This window comes from Natator depressus, chromosome 24 (genome assembly GCF_965152275.1).
Source record: "Natator depressus isolate rNatDep1 chromosome 24, rNatDep2.hap1, whole genome shotgun sequence".
NCBI lineage: Eukaryota > Metazoa > Chordata > Testudines > Cheloniidae > Natator > Natator depressus.
This window is the reverse complement of record NC_134257.1, coordinates 1,904,485-1,930,477: the sequence shown is the minus strand read 5'-3', so window position 1 is coordinate 1,930,477 and position 25,993 is coordinate 1,904,485. Positions and strand designations below refer to the sequence as shown.

Genomic DNA, 25,993 nt, shown 5'->3' with positions numbered 1-25,993 from the left:
GAACGGTCACACCCACATCCTGGAGTCAAGTAATGACAAAAGAATCTCAGCTTTTAATTTGTTTAAAAAGTAAGCTTCCCGTCGTCACGGCTGCAGAGCACAACTGGAACCTATGGCTCAAGAACCGGAAAATGACTATAAATCACCCAAGATTTTATTAGTCGTTCTTAAATCTCGCGATTTATTAAGCCAATCTTGAGATTTTTTTAGAGCCCGACTCATGACTTTTGACCACAGGGGGTTGGCAGTGCTGGTCACACCTGTGCAGGCAGATCCGCGCCGATTTGCCTCCCTCTGCTCTTTGCTTGTGGGCACGAGCTTTCAGTGCCGCTGTCACACCAAAATTAAACTTACTGAGCCGTCGAACCTGCAGCTGGGTGAATCATGGGATTTTCGGTTTGTTGACCAACTAATCCAATGTGGCTGGTGGCTTCATTTTTAATTTTATTTTTTCTTATTATTATTATATTTGTTCATAGTTTCATGGAATTTAAGGCCAGATCATCTTAGGGTGACCGGATGTCCAGTTTTCATAGGGACAGTCCCGTTTTTTGGGACCTTTTCTTTTATAGGCACCTATTACCCCCCACCCCCCTGTCCTGTTTTTTCACAGTTGCTATCTGGTCACCCTAAGTCTTGCCCTCCTGTATATCACAGACCGTTCTATTTCACCCAGGTACCCACTATTACGCCCATATTTCAGGTGGCTCAACACACCACTGGAGGTTTTTAAGACCAGGTTGGACAAGCCCCTGTCAGGGATGGTCTAGGTTGACTTGGCCCTGCCTCAGTGCAGGGGCTGGATTTGATGACTTTGCAAGGTTCCATCCAGCCCTGCATTGCTATAATTTCAGTCCCCAGGAAACTAAACTGTGGGCCCCACAGGCAGAGAACAGGAGAAACCACGGTTCCTGCAATGCCCAAAACCCCTGCAATGGCAGGGAACCGATTAGGTGAGAAAATGTTGGCCGGGAGGGAGGGCACTACTCCAGATCTTGGAGGTGTTTCCGTCTGGGCGGTTGGTTTACTGTGGACACAGGCAGGCTTTTTGCAAACTTCAGATCCAGGTTTGGATTCCACCCCCTCCTCCCTCTCTCCTTGCCGCCCCGCCAGAATTCAGGCGCGTTTCATTGGAGCTGAAGAATTCGTCAAGGGAGCAGAGACGTGGTCAGGCATTGACGGGGATGGACTTCTGGAGGCCGGTGATGACAAGAGGCTGCTGACTTCAGCAGCAGCTTTGGGGGCCAGCAGGACGAGGAGACACGGATTAGCTTCAGACCCAAATACGGGAGAACCTCAGAGTTCCGAACACCTCAGGCATGGAGCTTGTTCGTCACTCTGAACAAAACCTTCTGGCTGCTCTTTCCAAAGTTTGCAACTGAACATTGACTTAAAACAGCTTTGAAACTTTACGATGCAGAAGATGCTTTTAAAATGCTGCTTTCCCTTACTTTTTCAGTAGCTTACGTTTAACTCAGCCCTGTCCTGTATTTGCTTTTTTTTTTTTTTTTTTTTTCTTCTGTCTCTGCTGCTGCCTGATTGCGTCCTTCCGGTTCCAACTGAGGTGTGTGGTTGACTGGTCAGTTCGTAACTCCGAGGTTCGTTCTACTGTGAAACCTTTGCAGGGGAGTGAGGCGAAAGCAGGCGCTGCCGGAGCAGAAAATCGGAGCTACACAAGCTGAACACGTGGTTCGAACACAGACTCTGTCCCTTTATTTACAATTCTTTATAGGGTTGGCTCTGGGCTCCCTTTCGTGGGCTGCAAGTATATTGTACCTGCCCCATCCCAGACAGAGCACACAATGACCTCAGCTCAGCAATGCTTCCATCCCTGAGTCCACACTTCTAGCCCAGTGGATCTGATAAGAAAATGCACAGCGCTGAATTTCAGTGGAATCTAGAGATTAGAGGAGGGGGCGGGGCTGATAGTCAGGACTCCTGGGTTCTACTCCTAGCTCTGGGAGGAAAGTGTAGAGTAGGGGTTAGAGAACTGACAGGGAGTTAGGACTCCCTGGTTCTATTCTTGCCTCTTTCATTTGTTTGCTGTGTAATCTTAAGAAAGTCAGTGACCCTGAGTTTACTCCTCTGTAAAGTAGACCTACATCCCAGCAAGAGTGTAGGATTAATTAACCGTTCACAAATTTCTGTGAGCTCATCAGCTGAGGTGTAAAGCAAGAGGAGCTTGTCTGTCACATGGTTTTTCCTGGCTAGCCCGCGTCCTTAATTACGCCAAGTTTGTTTTGCTGATTTCTCAGCTTTGTAATTAAACAGACGAGGGAAGCTGGAAACACTCAGTGCCTGATCCTGCATCACCACTGGTCTTCGGGCCACAGGGTTTAAGTGAGCCTTAAATGAGTCATAAACCCTCTGCCCAGGACTGAATTTCACCCAAATATAATAAAAAATATTATTGCTATGGGCCACATTCTCCCCTGCAGCAAGATATGTCTGGTGCAAGGTGGAGAGGACAGTCAGGAGCCAGTTATCTCCCTTGAATTCTCATGCTGCCCCAGACCCAGCCTTGACATAAATTAGAGCAGTCTAGGGGCTGCTCTAATTAACCACAGCTCGCTATGGTCTCTAAGGGCCAGATTTTTTAAAGTATTTAGGTAGCTAGGAGGATTTTCAAAAGCAACAAGGTGCCTAAAACCCATTGAAATCATGGGGTGTAGGTGTTTGGGCAATCGGCACAAGAATTTGCTCTGTTGGTCTGAGACCAGCTCAGAATTTCAACGGGGGAACCCTCAACTGGCTAGATGCAGCCAGATTGCTTCCCCCGTGCATTGCCCAGCAGACAGAACTGGGGCTGAGAATCCAACCCGCAACATTTAAGAGTCAAAATATATCTCTCTATATACTAAGCACATGAGCAGAGCCGGATCCCTCGGCCAGCATCCTTGGCTTTCAAGAGCCGCGCGCGTCATTCACCAGGCTGGTGGCGCTCAGTGTTTATAATGCGGCCACTTCTTGAGGGTTTTGCGGATGGGCTGCCCGGGAGAAAGGGTGTTGCTGACGTCCCCGTGGGCCATGAGGAGGTAGTTAGAAGACAAGTAGCCATTCTCAACGGCGAAGTGGAGCAGGTGCTTCAAAGCTTTCCAGGCCGCAGCGTTGGGAGACCTTCCTGAAAGAGACCAGGAAGGGATTTGGCTCAGAGAACCTGCCCGGCTTCACCTCCTGGGGGCTGACATGGGACAGGCCCCATGAATCAATGTAACTTTTTCGGAGCAGGTGCTCAGGAGAGAGATGGGGAGGATGGACTGTGGAGACCTGGGCGAGGCTGCAGCGCGTCCCCTTGGGTTCATAAGGAGTGTAATCACCCAGCCAGCTCGTCCATCCCACCCCCCACAAGCGATTCAGAGGGCTATGCATGGGTCATGGGGAGGAGGTCTGGAACGCAGGACAGGTGCCAGGCTAATGGAAAGGACCAAGTAAGCAGACATCCTGGGAGCCTTTAAGAAAGCTGCCCCCACCCCAGCGATGTCCTGTCCCTTTTGGCTTGTGGCTGCACATGAGCTGGGCTTAAGCTCTTTGTGTTTGTACAGCACCTAGCACCATGGGTGGAGGTCACTTCTCATGCGTTAGGCCTGATGCTGTCTCCCAGCATGGGGCTGAACTTGACCTATGGCTCGGAAATCTCAGATCAAAAGCTCTACGCCCTGTATCAATTCCGATTGAATATGGCCGTAAAATGCCCAGATTAATTGAACAAAATCTCCACAGCCACTGGGAGCATCCAACTTCTGGAGTGACCCTATTTCCAAGTCTCTGAGCCATGGGAAAACGGTAGCCAAGAAAGGCGCTTACCTGTAAAGTCGCCTATAAAGGCAATGCCTAGAGAGATATCATTGAAACCATAAGTGTGAGCACCTTCTGTATGCCAGCCTCTGCCTTCATACACCTTCCCATCCTCACCAATCAGGAAGCTGCAGGGATGGGAAAGGAAATGTTTCTAATCCAAAATTTGCCATCCATACACGGCTGAGGTTTTCACCTTAAGGCTGCCTAGAGATCCAGACATCTAATTGCCATTCATTTTAACCAGAATTCTACCTTTATACCTCCACCCATCACCCTGCTATCATTAGTATCCAAAGAGCAAAAGCAGCTTTGGAGGATCGCAGCTTAAAGCCACAGCAAAGGCAGATTTGCAGGTTAGGATCTGAGAAGCAGAACTGGGCGAAAGTTTCTGAACAAGTTTCTGAACATTCTATGAAGAGAAACATAATTTTTTTTTGTAACGTCACCAAAATATTTTCATAGAAATGCGTGGGGATTTTCTACCCACCCTAGAGTTGCTTGGAATTTTGTTGTCGATTGATGTATTTTGATATTATTTTAAAATTCTGAAATGTCAATAAAAATACGTTTTTTTGGAAAATTCCCACTAATTTGTTTGTTTGCATTCACCAGCTCTGCAGGTGAAACATTCATTTTCTTTGCGAGTGTTTTCTGGGTGCTGGGAGGGTGGGGGGGGGATCTTTATTCTTGAGGGTAGATCCAATGCTTTTTTTAAATAACAAAAACATTAAATGAGTCGAATCATTTGTTATAGATTCATGCTGATTAGTTAAAAAAAATACCACCAACATTTCCAAAGTTGGGAGCCCACAGTAGCTTATTTATCTGCCTAAACATGGATTTTGGTGCCGAATTCTAGGGTTCCACATTTGAAAACACTGGCCTACATTATCCAGATTTCTCATGCTTTTTCCTCATCTCTTGACCAGAATCAGCTTGAGTGAAAAGCAAAAGCTACTGCATAAAGCTGGTTATGTGCATTAGCTACAAGACTGAGCATGTGCTAATCGGTGCTATCTTAGACCCTGACCCTGCAAAGGTTTGACGTATGTGCATGCCTTCATGCACGTGAGTAATGGCTTGATGCGAGTGCGCATGCCCGCGTTTCTGCTGGATCGGGCCGAAGAATGTGCTTTTGCCTCTTACTTGTAGGCGATGTTGCACCAGCCCTTGTTGTTCATGTGGTAATGCTGGATATTCGCCATCTGCTGGTTGCATTCCGCACGCGTTTTGCAGCTGCCGCCGGCCGTGTGCAGCACAATGACGTACCCAGGCTGCACTGACTTGAGAGGCGATGAGCAGTTGGCGGGTCGGCCGCCCCACTTGCCTGGGGTGACAATGTGAAGGCAGAAAAACCCTGGGGGGGGAGAGAGAAAGATGAACCAAAGGGATGCAGCCGCCATCAGCCTCTGTGCCGGCAGTGCTCTCTGAACGCTCGGATGTCCCCATGCTCCTTTGCTCCCCCCAATTCCCTGACATAAAACCCCGCTGTAAGTAACTGACCTTTCAGTGACTGTCACTTCCAAAGTGTTTAAGACACCCCTACTATCCTTCCTAATTGCTACATTCTGGGCGGCTTCTCCTTTGTATAACTCTGTGCCACGTACCAGGCTGAACAGAGCTGCATTGCTACATTACTATTCCTGCTTTAGGCGGAATCCACCATCCAAAAGGGGGATTCTAGCCCCAGAGGAGGTGAGGGCAGTGAAGTGACTTGGTCTCGGTCAAACACCGAGAAACTGGTAGAGACAAGAACAGAACCCACTTCTGCTGGCTCCAACCCCAACGCTCTGCCTGCCCATGCCAAGTAACGGAAAGCATTGTGGGTAAGACAAACCCCAGACTCACCCCACGAGACAGCACACAGAGCACAGAGGAACGCAGCCAGCCTGAACATCCTGTGAGGCCGTCAGTTAAAATCTCCAAGCAAGAAGCATGACAGTGACCTGGAAACAAATCTGCACTTTACACCAGGAGAAAAAAATTTCTAGGGCTTCAAGAAGCAACATTAATGCAGTGAAAGAAACTGACAAACGATGAAGTCCAAAACACAGAGCCACATTGTTGGTGGCGTGGCTGGATGGACATCAGTGAAGTTACACCAGGGATGGATTTTCCCCCTCTTGTGTTTCGCCCCTGATTGTAACCTAGAATTCGGGTGTGCACGGACAGCCAGCTCAAGGCCCAGGCTTCACTTCCACCCTCAAAACAGGGCTTGAGTGATGCATGGACCATCTGCCCAGTGGGAGAATTCCCCCCACCCCCGAGTTCCCAAGCCGATGCAAGTGAGATTATAGCTAGTGATAATAATGCTGATGTTTGTGATTTGCTGTATGGACCAGAGGTACCTATGGGCATCCAAAGACATAAGACATGACAAACATTAATGGCAACAGGACCTAGGTATATTCCTAGGGCTAGAGAAGAAAACAACTCTATCAACCCAACAGCCTTCCTGTGGTTAAACAACCAACCCACATGCCCACCTCCATCAGGGTGGGATTTCCCCCCTCGTGTGTTTCAGTCTGGCTTGGCAGGATGCTGAGAATGCACCAGGACATAGTTTGGAATGCTAGTTATTAATGGTATTATGGTAGCACCCAAAGGCTCCAGCTGTCATCAGGAACCTGCTGTACTAGGAGCTGGTCAAACTCATAGGAAAACCCAGTCCCTGCCCTTGGGCCCTGCTTTATAAAGGTATTTAGGGGTTCTCAGCTCCGTGTTGCGACACCTCCCTGACTTCGGAGCCTCTGCCTCGCTTTCAACAGCCAGTCAAAAACATTAGAAAAACAATTTGGGGAACATTTGCAAAATGTCAACGTTGTTTGTGTTCAGCAGGGTTCGGAGTAGATTCATTTTGTATTTTTGGGGCAACATTTTTCATGGCACTTTGAAGCAAATCGTTACTGAAATGTACCCAAAACCTGGCTTCTGATCAATAAACATTCCTAAAGCAATTCTGACTTATGCAAATGTTCACAACAAAAGAGAAACTTTCAATACAAGAGAAAACAGCTCCAATCACAGCCATAGAAATAAACCCTTGGCAAGGAGCCTGTGCGATCAGCTCTCGTGAATGTGACCAGGAGTTCTGCAAAGTTTAGAGGGCCAGTTTTTGGAGAGGACAGACACCAGAGCTGATGGCTGTCCTCTCCAGTGGGGATCTCGATATGGAATTACACTGTTGAAACAAATGCACAATTTCTCTAGTACCTGTGGAGGGGAAAGGGCGGATTCTCTAATCTGACTTCAAGTTTTCTCTCTCTCTCTCTCTCTCTAAGTATCAGGTTGAGCTGCATGTTTGGAATCAGGGCAGCGCCTAACCCCACGAACCCAACTTCCCGATTCTCTGGCTCATCCTCCCATCCCTGCCTTAGTTCATTCCTTCTTGCTGGTGACTCAGGCGCTCCCCACCCACTCTAGGCCCTTATTGGGCCATCGTTACATGGCATGGCAGCACCCTGCTATTTGTAATGCGTTTATCCTCCCCACCCTGTTGCGAGGCGGGGCCGGGCTGTCAGCTCCATTGCCCAGAAGAGGAAGTGAGGCCCAGAAAGACTAAGTGACTTGCCCCGGGTCAGGCAGGAAATCTGTGCCAGAGCAGGGAGCTGGACTAGGGTCTCCTGAGTCCTAGGCTTCTCCTCTAACCATTGCACCCTCGTTCCTAGCCAGTCAGCACCACACCAGCTCCACAGGGATTGAACTGGTGAGCTCCAGAACTAAAGGCAGGAGCTAAGGTTCCCTAGCTGCTAGGGCTGTAAGAGAGGTCTGTCCTCCATGGATCAGACCTGGAGGGCCGGGCCCTGGAATGAGTGTCAATTTTGAAACAAAAAGTCATTTTGAATCAGCAAAGTGGAAATTTTCATTTTGAAAATGCCAGAACAAAACATCTCAGCAACTTTGACACTTTTCTTTTCAACCCTTTTTCTGGTCGGGAGATCCAGGGAAACCGCCCCTGATTGGAAACAGCTTCCGTGTCGACCAACTGGCATTTTGTGACCCCCAAAAAAGGTTGTTGAAAAATTCTGGCCCAGTTCTACCCCTTGGTTCAAACACCAGGTCCAGTCCTCCAGAGCAGAGTTCTCACCTCGAGACCCGGCCAGCAGTCGGACGCTTACAGGGCGTGAGCCTGTATTCTGGGGCGTTTGCAACACCCCAGATAAAATCCTGCATCCCAGAGTAAATAGGCAGCCAGAGGAGTCTGCAGAGGGGAGATGACCCTGACTCCTACGGGCTCAAGTCCCCAGAAAAGTTGGGCCTCCCCCATGTTCTTCAACCACTTTCTGACTCTCAGCAAGGTAGACAGAGGACTCAGTAACTGGTGCAAATGTAACCAGCTGTACTTAGGCAGACAGCAGGGAATGAGCCCTAGTGACCTACAGAGTTCAAAGCATGAGACACTGCAGCTTTGGCGAAAGGGATAGCAACTGCTGGCTCTTACATGAACCAGCCACTAGAGGGGACAGAGCCCTCCCTCTGGCGTGGGTTATTACACGGATGTACCACACGAGTCCTTCACTGGTGCAGTCTGAACGGCTCTATCCCTTGTGACAGCAACCCTGAGGCCTGCTTGAGCCAGGACAGAAAGGGTGGGGTGGAAATGCCAAAGCAAAACAAAGAGCAAGGGAACAGCGAAAAAGCATCTAGTGTTTACCTGAATCTGGCTCGAACTCCCCGAGTCTTCATTCTGCAGGCACAGAGGGATGTGTCTCTTTTTATTGGCTGTGGACATGAGGGAGAAAAGAGATGTTGAAACAGCACTGGAAGGAAAAAGTCCCTTGGCCAGGAAATGGTGCGTTGTGATTCAAGAGAGGAGGGTGAGAGCCGGGACGTGCACACGGCTGGAAACACCGGCTTTGGCGTGGGCGTGGACCATGATGTCATGGAAGGGAGCTCAGACGGGGGTTTTCTGGCTGGAACAGAAACAATTAAATGCCATTCAGTACAAGGAGCTATATTTATCCTTGAAAAAACAGGGGGTATTTGGGAAGGGTTTAATCAGGTTATATGAGAAAAATTCCTCCTTCAAAAAGAGGAAGAAAATGTCTGTTATTTTGCCTGCTTGTTAAAGGCATTAATGAGGGGTGTAACAAAATACCGGGAGATTCAGTAGGCATCAGGAAACAAAGAAATTATAATGGTCTATGAATCTTCATCGGCCTTTTAGTGCAATGGATCTTTAGAAACACTCCCAGATACAGTCACTTTTACCCAACTGCACTTTCAAAGATTTCAGATGCTTCTGCATATTCATCCATTTCGGCCAAGGTAACGCCGCCGAGTGGGGGCTCGGACCTTCATTAATTAAGGTTCCCATCGTTTCCCCCTTCCGGGGAATCCCCATTTTACAGGTTTGCAGGAATACGGTCACAAATCTAGCTCTAGCTCTGAGCTGGGTTGAGACGGGTGGCCCAGACATGGCAGGAGAGGGAGGAAGCTTTAAGCCGCCCCCTGATCCCACCCGCTCAGCCCCAGGCCAGTCCCTTGGTACAGAACACAGCAGTCTGAGGGCTGCTCTAAACTGCACTCACTGCCCACTAACGCAGCCAGAGATCACTGAGGTGCAGGGGTGCCCTGGCCACACACCCCTTTCCTCAACACCGGCAGCTAGGAAGGGCTTAACATAGGTGACACCGTGAGTGTTAGCACCCGAGGGTTCCTGGATGCAGGGCAACTCCTCCACTGGCTGGACCTGGCCCTTCCTGCTCAAGAACAGAGAGGGCTCCACTGGGCTAGGGTGACCAGACATCCCGATATGATAGGGACCATCCCAATATTAGGGGGTTTGTCTTACATAGGACCCTGTTTCCCCCTCCCCCGTCCCAATTTTTCAGGCTTGCTCTCTGGTCACCCTACATTGGGCTCTTGTGTAAGGGAGGCCAAAAGGGCTCAGGAGAAGACCTCTGGGCCCTGATCAAAGGACCTACACAAGAGAGGAGCTTTAACGTTTCCCTTATAAGTCACACTGCGCTGAGCACATCAGGCCCCGTGTCAAAGCTATTGACAGAGGCCCTCTGACAAGCACCACCACGCTGTGTCTTACCACCAGGCGGCAGCAGAAACTTACAGAAAGTTGCCTTTTGCTACAGGCTGCCACCACCCACCCCCGGGTCTGTCCTGTGTCAGTCACGTCCCGTTCATGCTACAGTACTGGGAAAGGAGCCTGGACTCTGAGTCAGGGCTGGGGCCTAGCCTGAAACAGCAGCTGTGTTTCCAGTCATGTTTTCCCTGCTTGCATTCATGTTCTTTTCAGTGGCAACTGGATAATGCATTAAAAGCAGCACTTCACACAGTAATAATAAAGGCAGAATGGGGAGAAAGAGAGAGGACGGACAGACAGACAGACAGATAGATAGATAGAGGGGGTGTCTGGGGATAGATAGATAGATAGATAGATAGATAGATAGATAGATAGATAGATAGATAGATAGAGGGGGTGTCTGGGGATAGATAGATAGATAGATCAGGGGCCAGCACCTGCACCCCGTGACACTGGTGTCACTCCAGAGTCACTCTGCTTAAGTCAGTGGGGTTATTCTGGATTTACAATGATGTAAATGAGAGTAGAATTTGGCCCTTTGCCTGCACTGGGGATGTAGCAGGCCTGATTTGCACCCGTGTAAGTGAGATGAGACTCAAGCTGTGAAAGGCCATGCTTTGCACCCTTTTCTACCCCATTTCACCCCTTGAAGGGACCGCACAGAACCACACGAGGAGCTTCCGGCCCAGTTCTGCCCAGGGCTGAGCACACTGCAGGACTTGAAGGCACTCAGCACCCTGCAGGATTGGGCCCTCCGTTGCCCTAGGCAGGGTGAGGTGATGGCGGGTCTGACTCTCTGTAGCCCAGCACCTCATGCAGTCATTTGCACCCATGGAAAGTGGGAGTGAAACCTTATCAGGCAGTGGTGAAGTGGGCCTGGGATCTCTGCGATTTATTGACCTGATCCAAACACCACTGAAGGTTGGGAAAAATCTGAATCCATGTTTGCATCCAAGCTCCGCAGCCCCTGACTGACAACCAAGGCTTTATGACACCCATGCAAGCCAGGGCACCATTATTAGCCCCATTTTATAGGTGGGGAAACTGAGGCAGGGAGCCATTAAAGCGACTTGCTCAGCAGCAGCACAGAAAACCAGAGCCAGCTGTAGAAACCAGACATTCTGAGGCCCAGATCTGTGACCTTAACCAAAGAACTGCCCTTCTCTCCACAGCTGTGCAGTCCCATAGCATGGAGTGAAGGAGGGGAGCGCCTTCCTGACCCTACCTGGATCTCCGTTCATGCCCTGAAGCATGAGGGCTGGTGACCCATATTTTTTTATTCTAGCAGATGCTGGTCTCATGATTCTGGTGAACATTGGATCCATTTCCGAATGGGGCGAGGCAACATTCCTCGACGGTCCCCTGTGGCAATGAACTTCACAGGATAATTGCGCAGTGTGTAAAAGACTCATCTCCTGGTGTCTATTTTTGTCATCTGCTAATTTCATCAGCTTCTCGCTAAGGGACGTGTGTTGTTCTGTTGCCACTTAGGCCGGGTGGGGCCCTGAGCCCTTTTCTACTCTGCACCGAAGGAAGCAAGAACAGTGACAAGACATTATTAGGGCCTGATTCTCAGTTACACCCCCTGTAAGTCACTGCGGCAGGAAAAAGGAGCCTTAAAGTGGCTGGAAGCTCCCTTGTGCAGGGGGCCTCAGCAGCCCACCCTGCTCATTGCCGCTGGCGTGGGGATGGGATCAGGGCTGTGGCCGGAGAGCGCTGCACTACGGTTACTCCCTGTTTCCACGGCTCATAGGGGCCTGTGAGACCAAAGCACAAATTAGAACCGCCTTGAGGCTGCTCTAACTGACCCCAGGAGCTAGGCAGTGCCTTGGGCCAAAGCTAATCCCCCCCGCCCCCAGTGGCTGGAACCAGGTAGCAGATTTGGGTCCCTGGAGCGCTATGACCTCAGATCGGAAGCCCTGAAGTGGCCAGACCAGTGATGGTGATGGGGTGGAGGCTACATGAAGAGGAGTTTGGGATGGGCTGAAATCTGAATGTTACCTCAGGAGATGGATGCATGCAGCTGGCCGGCCTTTCCCCTGGCACTCGTCAGCCCCTGGGCTCCAGGTGTCCCCGCAGGGCCAGGTGCTCCTCTGACACCTGTGTACCTCCTTTGACTCCCGTGAAGTTTATTCATCTTATGCCATGTTGGACAGTGCCAAAAGCCTGACAGAAATCCACGTCTACAGTTTCCCCCCGTCCACTAGGCCCGTCGCCCTGTCAAAGGAGCAAACGTGGGTTGGCGCGGGATGATTTGTTCCTGAGAAATCCGCGCTGCCTGCTCCTTGGCACCCTTTGAGCCCCGAGAGGCTCACAACCGGATTGTTTAATACCCTTGTTTAATAATGCTCCTAAGTGCCAGCACAATCCACGATATGCTTCCCTGGAAGGCTCCTTCTGTTTCTAGCACGGTATTTGCCACTCCCCATTGCAACATTCATGCGTCCCAGAACATTCTCGCTCTCTCGCTTCCAGGAGCTTGGATAAGCCAGCCTGATCACTGCAAAGTTGGGCCCTCTGGGCATGTGTGTTTTGATGGATTCTTAAGGCCAGCGGGGAAATCATAGAATCACAGGGCTAGAAGGGACCACAAGGGTCATCGAGTCTAACCCCCTACCAGCAGAGCTCCAGAGACATCCGTGGGGCTACATCTATTTATACCAGCTGAGGATCAGGCCCCCTCGATTCCCAGCCCGGCGGAACTATCCATTCCAACCTCCTGCAGAAGAGAAGCCACGGAACTGACCCAGGCGTTCTGACACGGAGCTTGATCATTTGTAGTGGAACGAGAGGGTGCATGTACATCTAACGGTGTGTGCATCCTCTGGGGAGGGCCCCAATATGACCCTGATGCCCCTCCCCATTCTCCCTTGTCCTCCCCCCCACACACACACATACCCCTACCTACCTTATCTGGTGCGTGGTCTTCCCCCACCCTCCAGTACTGAGGTATCTTCTTCCAGGGGCCAACCAAGCATCGGAGATGACCCCATGGCCACCATCCAAAAGGGGGATTCTAGCCCCAGAGGAGGCGAAGGTAACAGGCCGCTATGCTATGCGTCTCTGCTCCTGCCCACAGAATTAACCCCCCCGGGCCTGCTGAAGCGAAGCAGAGCTGTAAGGGAGGGCACATGGCTGGGGTGGGGAAGGGAAAGGTTCCAAAGCATGGAGCATTTTGTTGCTTCTCTGAACCTAATCTGTAGAGGCCTGACTTTTCGGAGGCGCTCAGCACCCGGCAGTTGGAGCAGTGGGTGCCCAGCACCTATGAAATCCAGGCCCAAAGCTTTAGAGGCGCTCCCTACAAGCGGTCTAGCCTGGAGGAGTTCTGGGTCCCCACCACCCTGAGGAGTAATTGTCCGCCTTTGCAGACTGGTGCGGGTCGGCGTCGCGTGACCTCTACCCCGCCATACATGGTCACACGGACTGGTAGCTCCATTGCCTTGTTGTTTTCAAGGTGGCAAAGTCGGCTGTCTGCCGTTACAGAATCGTCGCCATGTGGGGCTGGGAGGGACCGTGAGAGGTTTGCTAGTCTGGCCCCCGGCACTGAGGCAGGGCCAAGTAAACCTACACCAGCCCTGACAGGGGATTGTCCAACCCATCCTGAAAAACCTCCAGTGATGGGCATTCGGCCCCTTGGTCACGTACTCCAGCGCTTAGCTATCCTTACGCTAGTGTGAGTGGATTTTGCTGCGCATCGACCCTGCGCTTCAGACTTGACAACATAAAGGCACTGGCATGCCTGCCAAAGCCCAGGCTAAAGGCGGGGGGTGGTCTTGTGGGTAAGGTGTTGGCCTGGGACTATGGACACCGGGTTCTATTCCCAGACCTGCCACAGACAAATCACTCAATCTCGCTGTGCCTCAGTTTCCTGTGAAATGGAGCTAATGCTTCCCAGCCCCCTGGGGAGGTTGTGAGGCTAGGTTCATTAAGGACTGTGAGGGCGCAGCTAGTCTGAGGCAGGTGGAGCTCCATAAGCAATTAAACGAAGCTGGCCTGCAGTCCTGGAAAGATTCACCTTTGCACAACCCACGTCTAATTCGGGAAGCAGTTATTTCAAACCAGTCATGCAGCGTTCCTCACCCTTCTAGATTCGGCAGGCCCCTCCTTGCCCCTCCTGGGTCCTGGGCCCCACTGAGGAATGCTGCGCCACCAGAACGTGGATGCTAGGGTTTTTATGAGACCTCTTGTTTGGACAGCCCCCAGGGGGAACAGAGCAGGAGACACAATCCCTGTACACACTGCCCAGTGCCCCAGCAGCGCTGGGAACACCCCTCTGGCCCAGCCCGGGAGAAAACGGCCAACCTGCAAACCTCAGAGCGAGTTACACTGAGCAAAGGGTGCAGGACCAAGCCCCTCCCATGGCATCTCCCCCCCACCCCTTGGCACAGCTCCTCTGCCCTCCCACCCCCGCAGACACAAATGCTGCCCACTCCCAACCCCCCCGAATGAGGCGGGGCGGAAAGACTGTCCAGCCCAGGAGGTGAATGCCCCTGGTGCCCAGCTGGCCTTGAACTGCACTGGGGTCAGTCTATCCCCACCTTGCTTTTCCTGGGTTGGGAGCGGGATCGGGGATGGAGAACCGCTGATCTAGCCCCAGGAGCAGCTCTGATTCAGCGGGGCCCCGCCTGCCTCTGGTGGGTCAGGAGGCGGCATGATTGTCTCTTTCCTCAGCATGTCGGTCTAACAGCTCGGGACGACGCAACGCAGCTCCATCGCCGGGCGTCCCCTAGGGATGCAACGGTCCAGTTCCATCAGCAAACGTCCGATTGCATGAGCCTCCAGAAACTTCTCCTTTCTGGTTGCTCCCCATTCCACACCGTGGGGGAAGAGCCTCGTCTGGCCAGGGCAGGAGAAGGCGCTGGACTCCCCAACTGCAGGGCCTCGGTGGTGTATAGGCCTCACGCTGCCCTCTCTGCCCCGCGTGAGGGGGCAGAAATGCCTCACGCCAGGGCCAGGATTTGCCAAAGGGTTCATCACCATGGGGGCTGAGCTCTTTGGAAACCCTGACCCCCCAGTGGGCTTCTCTTCTCAGTGTTCACTTGAGTGTTGCCCCTCACCTGACTCCCATCCACACCCCAACATGGCTTCACTCCAGCGCCTTGAACCTGAGCTGGCCGCCCCGGCAGGGGGAGCAGGCCGCAGCTAACCCCACTGCGAAGCCAGAGCCGAAAACACTCAGGGACATGATAGGAAACCTCTTCCCCCCCGCATCGCTGCAAAGCAGGGAAGCCACCTGGCCATCCCCCAGGTGCTATGGAACTGCCCACTTGAGCTGATGTGTCAAAGACCAGTACATGCTGCTTGGCTGGCAGCAGGTGGATCTTCTTAAGAGCCATGCAGCAGGGCAGGATAAAAACTCAGCTCTGTTTGCTCCCTAAACAGGGGAGTGGCTTTGCTTTACCAGGGCTTTGCTGAGAGCGGCTTTTTCCATCCCATCCCTGCAGGGTATGCAGCTGGGCTTGTGGTATTTAAGGTTTTGACTGGGATTAATAAAAGCCAGGCAATTCACATTACCGAGAAGGGTATTTAGGTAGCTCTTCTCTGAAGCAGGCTAAGCCATTGCACTGCCAGGAGCTGGAAAGCAGCTGTTATCTCATTAACCACTGAGCTGCAGTGGCTTTTTCTCTTTTGCTGCAAAGCAGAGATTCTTAGGGGAGCCTAGTTCAGGTTTGATTATTCCCAGAATAAAAGATCAAAGAAGGTTGATTTTTTACTCTCTAGACCTGCAGACGAAAAGAGCACTGGCCAGCCACAAGCACAAACAGCTGGCAGATGAAAGGGTGACAGTGATTTCCAAGCATGAGAGTCGGGCACCACCTAAACTCAGGAGTGAAGCTAACCCCAAGCTCACAGAGAGCAGCACACACGTCTGTGCCTGCAGCCAGGGCTGCAGCCGGCTGTGGTTAGGAGGAGATAGCATTTACTCCAGGCTGACGGATGGAGGTGGTGATATTTTGCCCTGTTGGCATTCTTTGTGGTGTGCTTGATTTGGGGTAATCTCTCCTACTCAAGGTGAAGCTAGGTCCATCGTATACAACCTAAACACACTCACGATATAGGCTGCTCATAGCAAATTCTTTCTACCAGGGCTGGGATTTTCCACATTAAAAGAAAAGGCACAAACTTTCCACCCAGCCAACATTTCAGGTTAGATTAAGGGCACAAGGAAGCGATAAAGAGCAAAGGTAACATCTCCATGCAAGAGCATGAAATGGGTGGATCTGCAGGAGGCTGCGCTGAACTGAACCCCAGGTGCTGTCTGTCTCTGAGGAGCCCTCCGAGATTTAAAGGCGCAGGCCCTAGGAAATAAAAGCACATCACTTTACGTAGCTAAACATACACATTGCATGGTAAGCACGGCCAGAGCTCACATTCAGAGTTCGGGCCTGAATGAGAAGTCTGCAGCATTCTGGCTATCGCCAAAGAAATGGACATGCCGTGGGTCCCGTTAGCCACAGGATTCCTGCCTCTAGTGAGGGCTTTATCTTGCACTTCAGTCTTCTGCTGCCCCAAAGCACCGTCCATGACATTGCTGTGGAGGGGGAACAGAGATGTGGAGAATTTGTCCTTGTTCCTGTCCCTTTCATCTTGGTGCTCTTAAAATAAGCGATGACCTTTCGACGTACCGACAGAATTACGCCGCAGGAGGGCAATGCATTTTGTCAAAACTTTTTTTCCTGACCATGGGAGGCTGCCACGCAGGGGTGTTTTGAGGGTGTGCAGTACAAGTGCAACTGTTCTTAGAACAGGAATTAAAAAATCGTGGGAGCCCTTCTCGAGTTCTCTGAACTAGTGACTTGTCGGCGGAGACGGGCGAGGGAAATGAGGGTTGAAACAAGCAAGGCCAGATCCTCAGCTACTGCAAACCACGAAATTCCACTGAAGTCAATGGGCCTCCATCCATGTGCATCAGCTGAGAATCTGGCCCAGAGCCTGGATTACTGCCCTATGCTGCAGCAAGAGCTCTGCTCCCACTCGATGGCATGTGGGGATGAGGGTGACTTTACAGCCTGGTTTCTGCAGAGACACCTAACTCACAGGCAAGTTACCTGACCAGAGTTTGGCTCTTAGGGTGCAGAGAGCCAGTTACAAGACTTATGCACCTCACCGGTACTTAAGTGGTGCACATGTTATCTGCACAGGGGACATTGCACCACCTGGGTGGAAGTTGCACAGGAACCTGTGGGATTTAGGTGTCCAAACCCCATTAATTCTGTTAGGCTCCTTTGAAAATGCCAGTCAGAATGACTTAGACCCCCTATTCTGCAAAGACTTAATTTATGCAGATGCTTAACTCAAAGCAGGTGAGTAGATCTATTGAGTTCAGTGGGCCTGCACATGTGTCTAAACCTTTGCAGGATCTCAGTCTCTGCCTTGCAGGTGAGCTGCTGAGTTTATATCATATGCTATTAATTAAATTAACTCCTCTGAGCTTATTTTTATTCTGAAATCATGCAGACACTCAAAGCAGGTGAAGCAGGGTCCTGAGTGGGGTAAAGCCATTCAAATCTTTCCAAAGTGAAATAAAGAGCTGGCCTTATTGTTCTTCAGATGTGGTTTTAGAAAGCAATGGAAGCTGAGAACAAAAGCCCCAGAATGTTACAGGATTCTTTCAAATCCCGACCATGCTGGAATTTGCCTCAAAGGCTGCAAGCAATCACATCCAGCTCTTGGTAGGGATAATCACATCAAGCCTACCTCGAATGTCAAAACCCACTCTGCAGAAAGCTGGAGCAACCTGTTTCACAAGAGTGAGGTTAGCGAGTGGCCGTTTTATGGCAATCTGAGACTTTGCTTCAGAGTTGTTGCTTCTGCTACATTTCTGGCAAGTTTCTTAACAGGAATTGTCAGAAAGCTGGTCAGTTGCAGCATCTCACTCAGCCTTGGGAAATTGTAACTGTTCTGAGCTTTTTAAATGCCAAAGATTTGCATGGTCGTGGCCAAAATATATTTCTAAAGGGGAGAGCTAACCGAGAGAGGTCCTTTCATGGATGCATAGCTACACCTGTAGCACCTAGGCATTTCCAGCCAGGTATTTTAAAAACCAGCAAGTGATTTGGGATGCCTATTCTCTAGGACCTGATTTTTAGGGGGCTGAGCACCTGTAGCTCCCGCTGACTTCAGTTAGAACTGGAGGAACGCAGTCCCAGGCCTAATGTCTCGCTTTGGGATCCGAAAACTGGATGCACCCAAAATCAGCAGCATCTAGAAAATGCCGGACCAGTGGGTCCATCTAGCCCAATATCCTGTCTTTGTCAGTGGCCAGCACCAGTTGCTTCAGGGAAAGGCGCAAGAAATGTTGCAGTAATGGGTTAACCTACCCCTAGGGAAGTTTTCTTCCTGACCCCATTATTTAGAAGTTGGTTTATGCTCTGAAGCATGAGGGTGTGTTTCCCTTTCAATGCTCTTGATTACTTTTTATCCCTTACTGTTATAACACTGAATATTCTCATTATCCAGATAACAGTCCAATCCTTTTTGGAATTCCCCCAACAGTGACCACTGTGATAAGGGAATTTTCCACCCTTTGGAGGGCTGTGAGTGCTATATCCATGGAATGCACACATTGTGGTACAGACTGATATGTGTGCATTTGAATGGGGAGTTTTGCTTAATACCAGATGATGGGACATGGATCAATGAAACCTAAAGACCTTTACCTCTAATAGGCAACTCACTTTAACAGCGTGCCTGTGATTTCTCCTTCTGTTTTTATCTTGTTTTAAAGACTAGCCTCTACTAAGGGAATAATATTTTTGTTAGTTCCACAGGTGAATGCTTAAGACAACTGCAACATTCTTCTATCCCCAGGCTGCGCTGTAAAGAGTATGGGCCAGATCCTCAGCCAGTGTAAATCAGTGCTGCTACACAGATGTCACTAGAGTTAGGGTGAAGGACTATGTCGATATACATAAGTTCTTTGGGGAAGGGAGAATGTTTCTGTATCTATTTGTGAAATTCTCAATGAGGCCTGGATCTTGGTTTGGTACTTCCAGAATGGTTCATTGTCAAATGAGGAGGACATATCAAGGGAGGCCCCTTGTCAATATCCTCATTAATGACTTGGATGATGGTGTGGAGAGTATACTTATAAATCTGTAGATGACATGAAGCTGGGAGGCGTTGCAAGCATTTTGGGGGACAGGGTTAGAATTCAAAACAATCCTGCTAAATTGGAGACTTGGTCTGACGTGAATAAAAATAAGTGTGAAGTACTTAACTTAGGAAGGAAAAATCAAATGCACCGATTCCAAATGGGGGAGAACCGTCTAGGCAGCAGTACTGCAGAAAAGCAGTACTGCAGAAAATTGGATATGAGTCAACAGTACGGTGCTATTGCAAAAAAGACAAATGCCACGCTGGGCTGTATTAACAAGAGTGTCATAAGACCCAGGAGGTAATTGTTGTGCTTTGCTCACCACTGGTGAGGCCTCAGCTGGTGCTGTGTCTAGTCTGGGGCACCACAGTTGAAGAAAGACATGAACAAACTGGAAAGTCCAGACGTGAGCAACGAAACTGTGTCAGAGGTCTAGAAAACATGACCTATGAGGAAAGGCCAAAAGAACGGGGCACGCTTAGAGTAGAGAAGAGGAGCTTGAGGTGGTCATGATAACACTCTTCCAGTATATAAACGGTTGTTTTCAAGAGGCCAGTGAGGGTAGGACAAGAAGAAATCAGCTTAATTTTCAGCAAGAGTAATGCAGGTTAGATGTTAGGAAAAACTTTTCAACGGTAAGGTTAGCTAAGCACCCGAACAGGGAACCTCGGGAGGTCGTGAAATCCCCATCCCTGGAAGTTTTTAAGAACAAGTTAGCTAAACACCTGTCAGGGATGGTCTAGGGTATATTTAATCCTGCCTCGGCATGGGAGGATGGACTAGGTGACCTCTTGAGGTCCCTTCCAGCGCTACATTTCTATGGTTTGATGATTCAATAATGCAAATAACAATCATAGTAATTAATAGTCTTTAATCCTAATAAAGACAGCAGGACTTGCCACTATGGAGTTATGTGTTCCCACAAAACTTTTTTCACCTGTTTCTTTTTTTAATAGTTTTCCTTTAGCGTTTTATTACATTAAAATGAAGAACATCAGAAGGGCCAGACTGGGTCAGATCAGTTGTCCAGCTGGCCCAGTATCCTGTCTGCTGTCAGTGGCTAGTTCCAGATGCTTCAGAAGGAATGAATAGAACAGGGCAATTCTGATTGATCCGTCCCTTGTTGTCAAGTTCCAGCTTCTGACACTCAGAGGTTTAGGAGCGCCCGGTGCTTAGGGTTGCGTCCCTGACCATCTTGGCTAATAACCGTTGATGGATCTATCTTCCGTGAACTTATCTACTTCTCTTTTGAACCTTGTTATACTTTTTGGCCTTTACAACATCTCCTGGCAATGAGTTCCACAGGTTGACAGGTCCATAGTAATGATCTCAAGTTACAGTGGGGGAGATTTAGGTTGGATATGAGGAAAAACTTTTTCACTAGGAGGGTGGTGAAGCACTGGAATGGGTTACCTAGGGAGGTGGTGGAATCTCCTTCCTTAGAGGTTTTTAAGGTCAGGCTTGACAAAGCCCTGGCTGGGATGATTTAGTTGGGGACTGGTCCTGCTTTGAGCAGGGGGTTGGACTAGATGCCTCCTGAAGTCCCTTCCAACCCTGATATTCTGTGATTCTATGATTGACTGTGGGTTGTGTGAAGAAATGCTTCTTTTTGTTTGCTTTAAACCTGCTGCCTATTAATTTCATTGGGTGACCCCTCATTTGTGAAGGGGTGAATAACACTTCCTTACTCATGTTCTCCACCCCAGTCATGATATCATAATCCTCTCTCATATCCCCCCTTAGTCATCTCTTTTCTAAGGTGAACAGTCCCAGTCTTTCTCACCTCCCTTTGTATGGAAGCTCCTTCCATACCCCTGGTCATTTTTGTTGCCCTTCTCTGCACCTTTTCCAATTCTAACATAGCTTTTTTGAGAGGGGGCAACCAGAACTGCAGGCAGCATTCACGGTCTGGGCGTCCCATGGATTCAGATAGTGGCATTATGATATTTTCTGTTTTATTATTTATCCCTTTCCTATTGGTTCCTAACATTCTGTTCGCTTTTGGGACTGGAGGCAGTTCTTGGATGGAAGGCACTGGGCTGAGGGTCAGGAGATCTGAGTTCAATCCTAGCTCCACCGCAGACGCCAAGTGGGACCTCGGGCAAGTCAATTGACCTCTCTGTGCCTCAGTTCCCCATCAGGACAAAGGAGATAATAGTCCATCCTTTGTCTGTCTTGTGTTATTAGAGCGTGAGTTCTCTGGGGCAGGGACTGTCTCGTACTACAGGTCGATAGAGTGAGTGCCCAGCAGCATGAATTGTAGCTAGAGCGTTTAGGGCCAGATCCAGAAAGGTATTTAGGCTCCTGATTTCTGAGCCTTAGGCGCTAGCATAATAAACAGTAATCATGTAATTAAAGCACTTGTCTAATGAATTTGTGTGCCGCTACCAAGGGAAGCGTGGGCAGCCCCGTAAGTCAGCAGCGTTGCTCTCCAGGCAGATGAAATGGCTGTTGATCAATCACATATTCAGGGCAAACCAGGCGCAGATTTGAGCTGGGGCTGTCACCGTTTGTTAGTGACATGGCTGGGAAGTTGCCGTTTCTTAGGCAGCACCAGTGTGGCTGAGAGGAGAATGAGTCCTGAGTTTCTGGGGCTGTTGCTGGTATTACAAAGCAGCTGCTGGAGCCTAATGCTCTGTGTGAATGCAACGGCCTCCAGCATGGGGTGTTTGGGGAAGCCTGCGTGAAATTCACTCCTATGCAGAGAGCAAACACGAGGGCTGTGCACCCTCTTACCCCTCGGGGTGAATTTCACTCACAGTGAATTATAAAGTGGCCACCGAGCCTTTTCAATCTCCAGTTCCCCTTCTGCCTCCATGGACAATAGCCAGGAATCACTCCGCCTACCCCTGCCGTGCAGCCGCCCCCGAGGTCAAACGCACCCGCTGCAGAAATGTTACCCGCAGGATTAGGACAGGAAGCAAAGGCGAATAATGTACCCCAGCAAAAGTGCAGGGGACTTTTTAGACAGGCAGTAACTACACACTGGCCATTGACTATGACACTTGGGCTTTCTGGGATATGTGTGACTCTGTGGAGTCATTAAACCTGTGTAACACGTATTGCCAGTAGCCACAATGTAATTTTGGTCTGCCGTGGGACCGGAGGAATGGGCAAGCACCCCACATCCGGGCAACAGAGGGAGACCCCAGAGCTGCCCTTTCTGTTTGCTGCGGTCCGTAGGGCGAGCGTGTCCCAAGAAATCCACACTGAGTATAAACCTTAACGATCTTGACCCCTTCCCCCAGACAAAGGGCTACTGCACAGATTCGGTATGGCGGGGAGAGGGACTGCTGGCAGAGCGGAGTGGATTCCCAGCCATTCAGCAGGGATTAAGACCTAAATAGCTAAGGTTTGCCCAGGGAGATTCCTTTTCATGGGTGCAAGTTTTCCCCATTATTATACCTTAGCCTGGAGATATTCTGCTTATTACATTTCTCATTGTGGGTATACTCTGTGTGGATCCTCGCCCCTTGAAGTCAATGGAGTTCAGTGGGGCCAGAATTTCACTGTATGCCATTAGATTCTTGGTTTGGATACATTACACACCTTGTCCATTCTTATACCTTGCAGTGGACATGTGCGATGGTTTCCACGTGTTATTCCCCATCATGGACATGCTGTGTATGTTTTGCCCACGATATTCCTTTTCATAGATGTACATAGGACAGATCCTCAGCTGAAATCAATGAAGCTAGGACATTTTACAGCAGCTGGGATCTGCCCTTATATGTTTTGCCCATTATATTCCTTTGCATAGACACACGTTTTTTCCATTGCTACACCTTGTCATGGATATATTATATGTTTTGATTATTACATATTTTGCCATCGATACAGGAGATATTCTGCCCATGGACCCCTGGTGGTGGATATCTGAGTGACCACCTTGCATGAGATGTAGGATAAAGACAGGATCCATCTGAATATGTTTCATTATCTTACATCTTTTGTTGAAATGCACCTCTTTCTTCACGCACTCTGTCTTCTACAGACAGATAGATGCACCCCCCACCCCGACCCCTGCCCCCAAATGTCTCTCGGTTTCCTCTGCTTCCGGGATTTTGAAAGCAGAAACTCCCTCCCCCACCCCAGAAAGCAGAAGACCCAACATGCTGGACCAGAGTATTTTAGAAAAACAGAATAACTCTGAGAGCCCTGCCAGGGGGCACCAGCTGGCACATGGTGCCAGCCTCCCGGGCAAACACAAATCAAAGGCAAACAAACTCTGAGAACTTTACAGCAAATCTTTATTGTCTCATGGCCGGATCGTCAGACCCCACCCAGGGGGAGTCTCAGCCGCGCTCAGCTCCTGTCTCGATGCGTGTGGCCCCGGCCTCAGGCTTCAGCAGCCTGAGCTTAGTGCTGATGCTGTTGTTGCTGCTGGCCCCCCTCTTCCTGGTGGATGTGCTCATGGGTGGCGATGGTCACCCGGGTGATCAGGACCATGAACTCCCCAAAGCTGAGCTGCTGGTCTTTGTTTCTGTCCAGCTCCTTGAACAGGCTGTCGATGGCCAAATGGTCCTTCTGTGTCTGCAGGGAAACGGGGGAGGAGGGAAGTGGCGTTAGTTGCTTCTGGCTCCTCGCCGCATGAGGCCCGAGGACGAGGCAGGAAGCTCTCCACCCGACAGCCCCACCAGCACCCGCCTGCACTCGCCTCAGAGCCCGGGGCATGAATGAGAGGGCCCGCTGGGCTAGGCCAGGCTGGCCATGGGCCTGCTCTGAGGGCCAGACTTCCTTCGCTGACCATGCAGCCCGGTTACTAGGTTACAGGAGTGGGAGCCTATTCCTGCCTGCTCTGCCCTTCGGTTCCCCCCCGGGGATAATGCTCCCTACCCCTTAGGTAAAGTACACTGTGGTCTACAGCTTCAAACCATGGCAGCAGAGCTGGGCGTTTGTATTCAGCGTTCAGGTTTGTAGCGCCCACTTTTCATCTCCCACCCCACCAGCTAACTGGGTCCTTAAACACTGAGTGCCTCTTGCCCTTCCCCTGATGGCTCACTCCTGATTACAGACTAGAATGGCCCTGCTTGGTTCTCAGGGGAGAAAAATCAAATAATAGCCTCACTCTTATTATCTTTAGATTTTGGAGTGCTTTACAAAGGAGGCCAGTGTCATTTTCCTCGGGGGAAACTGAGGCACAGAGCAAGCAGGGAGTTGCCCAAGGTCACCAGCAGAGCTAGGAGGCAAACCGAGGTCACCTGAACCCTGTCCAGTGCCCTGCCCACTAGGCTATATTGCAGAGAGGGAGGAAATGCCAGCTGGCCAAGGGTCATGGGCCAGGAGGGCTGCTCCAACATAGAGCACATGATCAGTGTGATTATCCTGAACAGGACTTTCGAGATCGGTGTGTAGGAAAGCAGTTTGGAATACACTGCGGGAGGGGAAGGAGACAGCAGAAGTAAACACAGTACAGAGCACAAGAGTGATTATCTACTGCCAGGCTGGCATCAAATGTTTACTGGCGCGCTATAGTTCCCAAAAAGCCCTTCCAAGATGTTCAGATACTGCAGTGAGGAGGGCTTTACGAGCCGAGAGAGACTCTCTGCAGCAAAACTGCACCCATTTTCCTGTTGTGAGACAGCTGCTGTAAAAACATAAACCAGAGCAAAACACTCTGCTTTTGACGTTCCTAAATTCAACAGCTTTAGACCCTATGGCACATTTCCCGGATCTCGCCAGATTCCTTTCCAAAACTGCAGTCAATGAATGAAAGTAAAACGCCTGGAATTTGGGGTGAATAGAGAGAGGAGGTGAAAGGATCTGAGCCCCATTCCATTTCTACAGACCAAGAAGTGCTGGAAAATTGTCCCCACCCTGATCTAGTTAAATTCAGTCTCTGGGCACATTCAGCTTTGCAGAACATGGGCCAGATCCTCAGTGGAAGATCTGGCCCATGATTGTACTGCCTGCAGAGTACAAGTTAAGCTGCACTGACTTCACTCACCTTCAGGAAGTTCACAAAGTGCCTGTCAATCAGCTGCTTCAGCTCTTTCTTGGTCAGGGTGTCCCAGTGCCCGACGCGTACCGAATATTGGTGGAAAATGTTGATGATTGTCTCAATTGCTTTTTCCAGCTCAGAAAATTCCTCCTTGATCAGCGTCTGGCTAACCTGAAAGGGAAACGATTGGGCTGAATTTTAGAAAAGCCCAACTGGAAGAAACCTTAATGGACCTGATTTTCAGGCAGTGCTTGAGCAGCCGCCCTGCTCTTAAAATGCCTCCCGCTGGGCGGTCAAAAACTGAGGCTCCCGAAATAGCTCGTTGCCAAGATGCATCCAAAATTAGATGCATGCAAACTCAACCGGCAAGACAGCGTTACCAGTGAGCCAGGCCTTCATCAACAGGACATGGAGCAGCCAAGCGAGGTCTGAAAGTGCTTCCAGATATTGCACCGGTTAGCTGCATTTAGGAGTCATACTCACAGATAAGGCAGGAAGAAATGGGCTGCTAAGACTCAGCCTATATGCAGGAAAAGTCCTCGTCATTCCCCTTAAGCTGCACACTTCCAAAGAGAACATTAACGTGAGACACGAAATTCAGGGAACCTGTTACACTTGGACTCACCTGGCTCATTTTGTGCAAGGGAAGAGCAAGAAAGAACCAAAAGCAAGAAAGAAGGTGGAATGAGGAGGGGCAGGAGGGCGTCCCCTTTTATAGTCTGTCCAGCACTCTGCTCCATCCCCCACTTGCGAAATCCTTCTATCTCACCTGATTGCAGTACAGCACCGTTACGCACCCAGGCGTTGCCTAAGGGTTTCGTGCAGTTCCTTAAATGGAATTCCTGTGGCTTTTCCTGCAACTTCAGATGCTTTGGGCTTGGCACACTGGGCAGTGTTGTTGTTCAGAGAATCCAGAGCTGTGTCCCCCACCCCTTCTGCCGCCACCACTTCCTGCTTATGACTAAATGTTGCAACAATTGATGCGGCCTGTGTTCTCTCTCTTTCAGAAGGCGTCAAAGAGCACCCTTAGATGGCTGGGGGGGGCTGTTGGATGGTGAGAGCAGGTCTAAGTAATGGGTCGAGTTTGGGCCCCTGCAATTTCTTGGAACCATATTAT

At 50.1% G+C, this 25,993-nt stretch overlaps 2 protein-coding genes across 2 annotated transcripts; both read right to left on the bottom strand.

Moving 5' to 3' along the window:
• Positions 1–215: 215 nt before the first annotated feature.
• LOC141977105 (peptidoglycan recognition protein 3-like) lies at positions 216–8,596 on the bottom strand. Its single transcript, XM_074938415.1, has 5 exons — positions 8,453–8,596; positions 5,647–5,744; positions 4,945–5,155; positions 3,805–3,923; positions 216–3,121 (listed from the first exon to the last, which is right to left on the bottom strand). Exons 2-5 carry the CDS (start codon positions 5,693–5,695, stop codon positions 2,943–2,945), a joined length of 558 nt encoding a protein of 185 aa, XP_074794516.1. The 5' UTR covers positions 5,696–5,744; positions 8,453–8,596; the 3' UTR covers positions 216–2,942.
• Positions 8,597–23,167: 14,571 nt separating this feature from the next.
• LOC141977274 (protein S100-A12-like) lies at positions 23,168–25,568 on the bottom strand. Its single transcript, XM_074938663.1, has 3 exons — positions 25,502–25,568; positions 24,883–25,047; positions 23,168–23,468 (listed from the first exon to the last, which is right to left on the bottom strand). The coding sequence occupies exons 1-3, from the start codon at positions 25,508–25,510 to the stop codon at positions 23,295–23,297; spliced, it is 348 nt and encodes a 115-aa protein (XP_074794764.1). The 5' UTR covers positions 25,511–25,568; the 3' UTR covers positions 23,168–23,294.
• Between the last annotated feature and the right edge of the window lie 425 nt (positions 25,569–25,993).

What these genes read in the sequence shown, in the direction of transcription:
- LOC141977105 (XM_074938415.1), bottom strand. Translation starts at nt 5,695, where the DNA reads ATGTTCAGGCTGGCTGCGTTCCTCTGTGCTCTGTGTGCTGTCTCGTGG. An exon ending in TCTGTGTGCTGTCTCGTGGG is followed by an intron (nt 5,156 to 5,646) that starts GTGAGTCTGGGG and finishes CTCCCCCCCCAG; the next exon opens with GGTTTTTCTGCCTTCACATT. An exon ending in CTTTATAGGCGACTTTACAG is followed by an intron (nt 3,122 to 3,804) that starts GTAAGCGCCTTT and finishes GGTCTCTTTCAG; the next exon opens with GAAGGTCTCCCAACGCTGCG.
- LOC141977274 (XM_074938663.1), bottom strand. An exon ending in ACTTTGTGAACTTCCTGAAG is followed by an intron (nt 23,469 to 24,882) that starts GTGAGTGAAGTC and finishes GTTTCCCTGCAG; the next exon opens with ACACAGAAGGACCATTTGGC.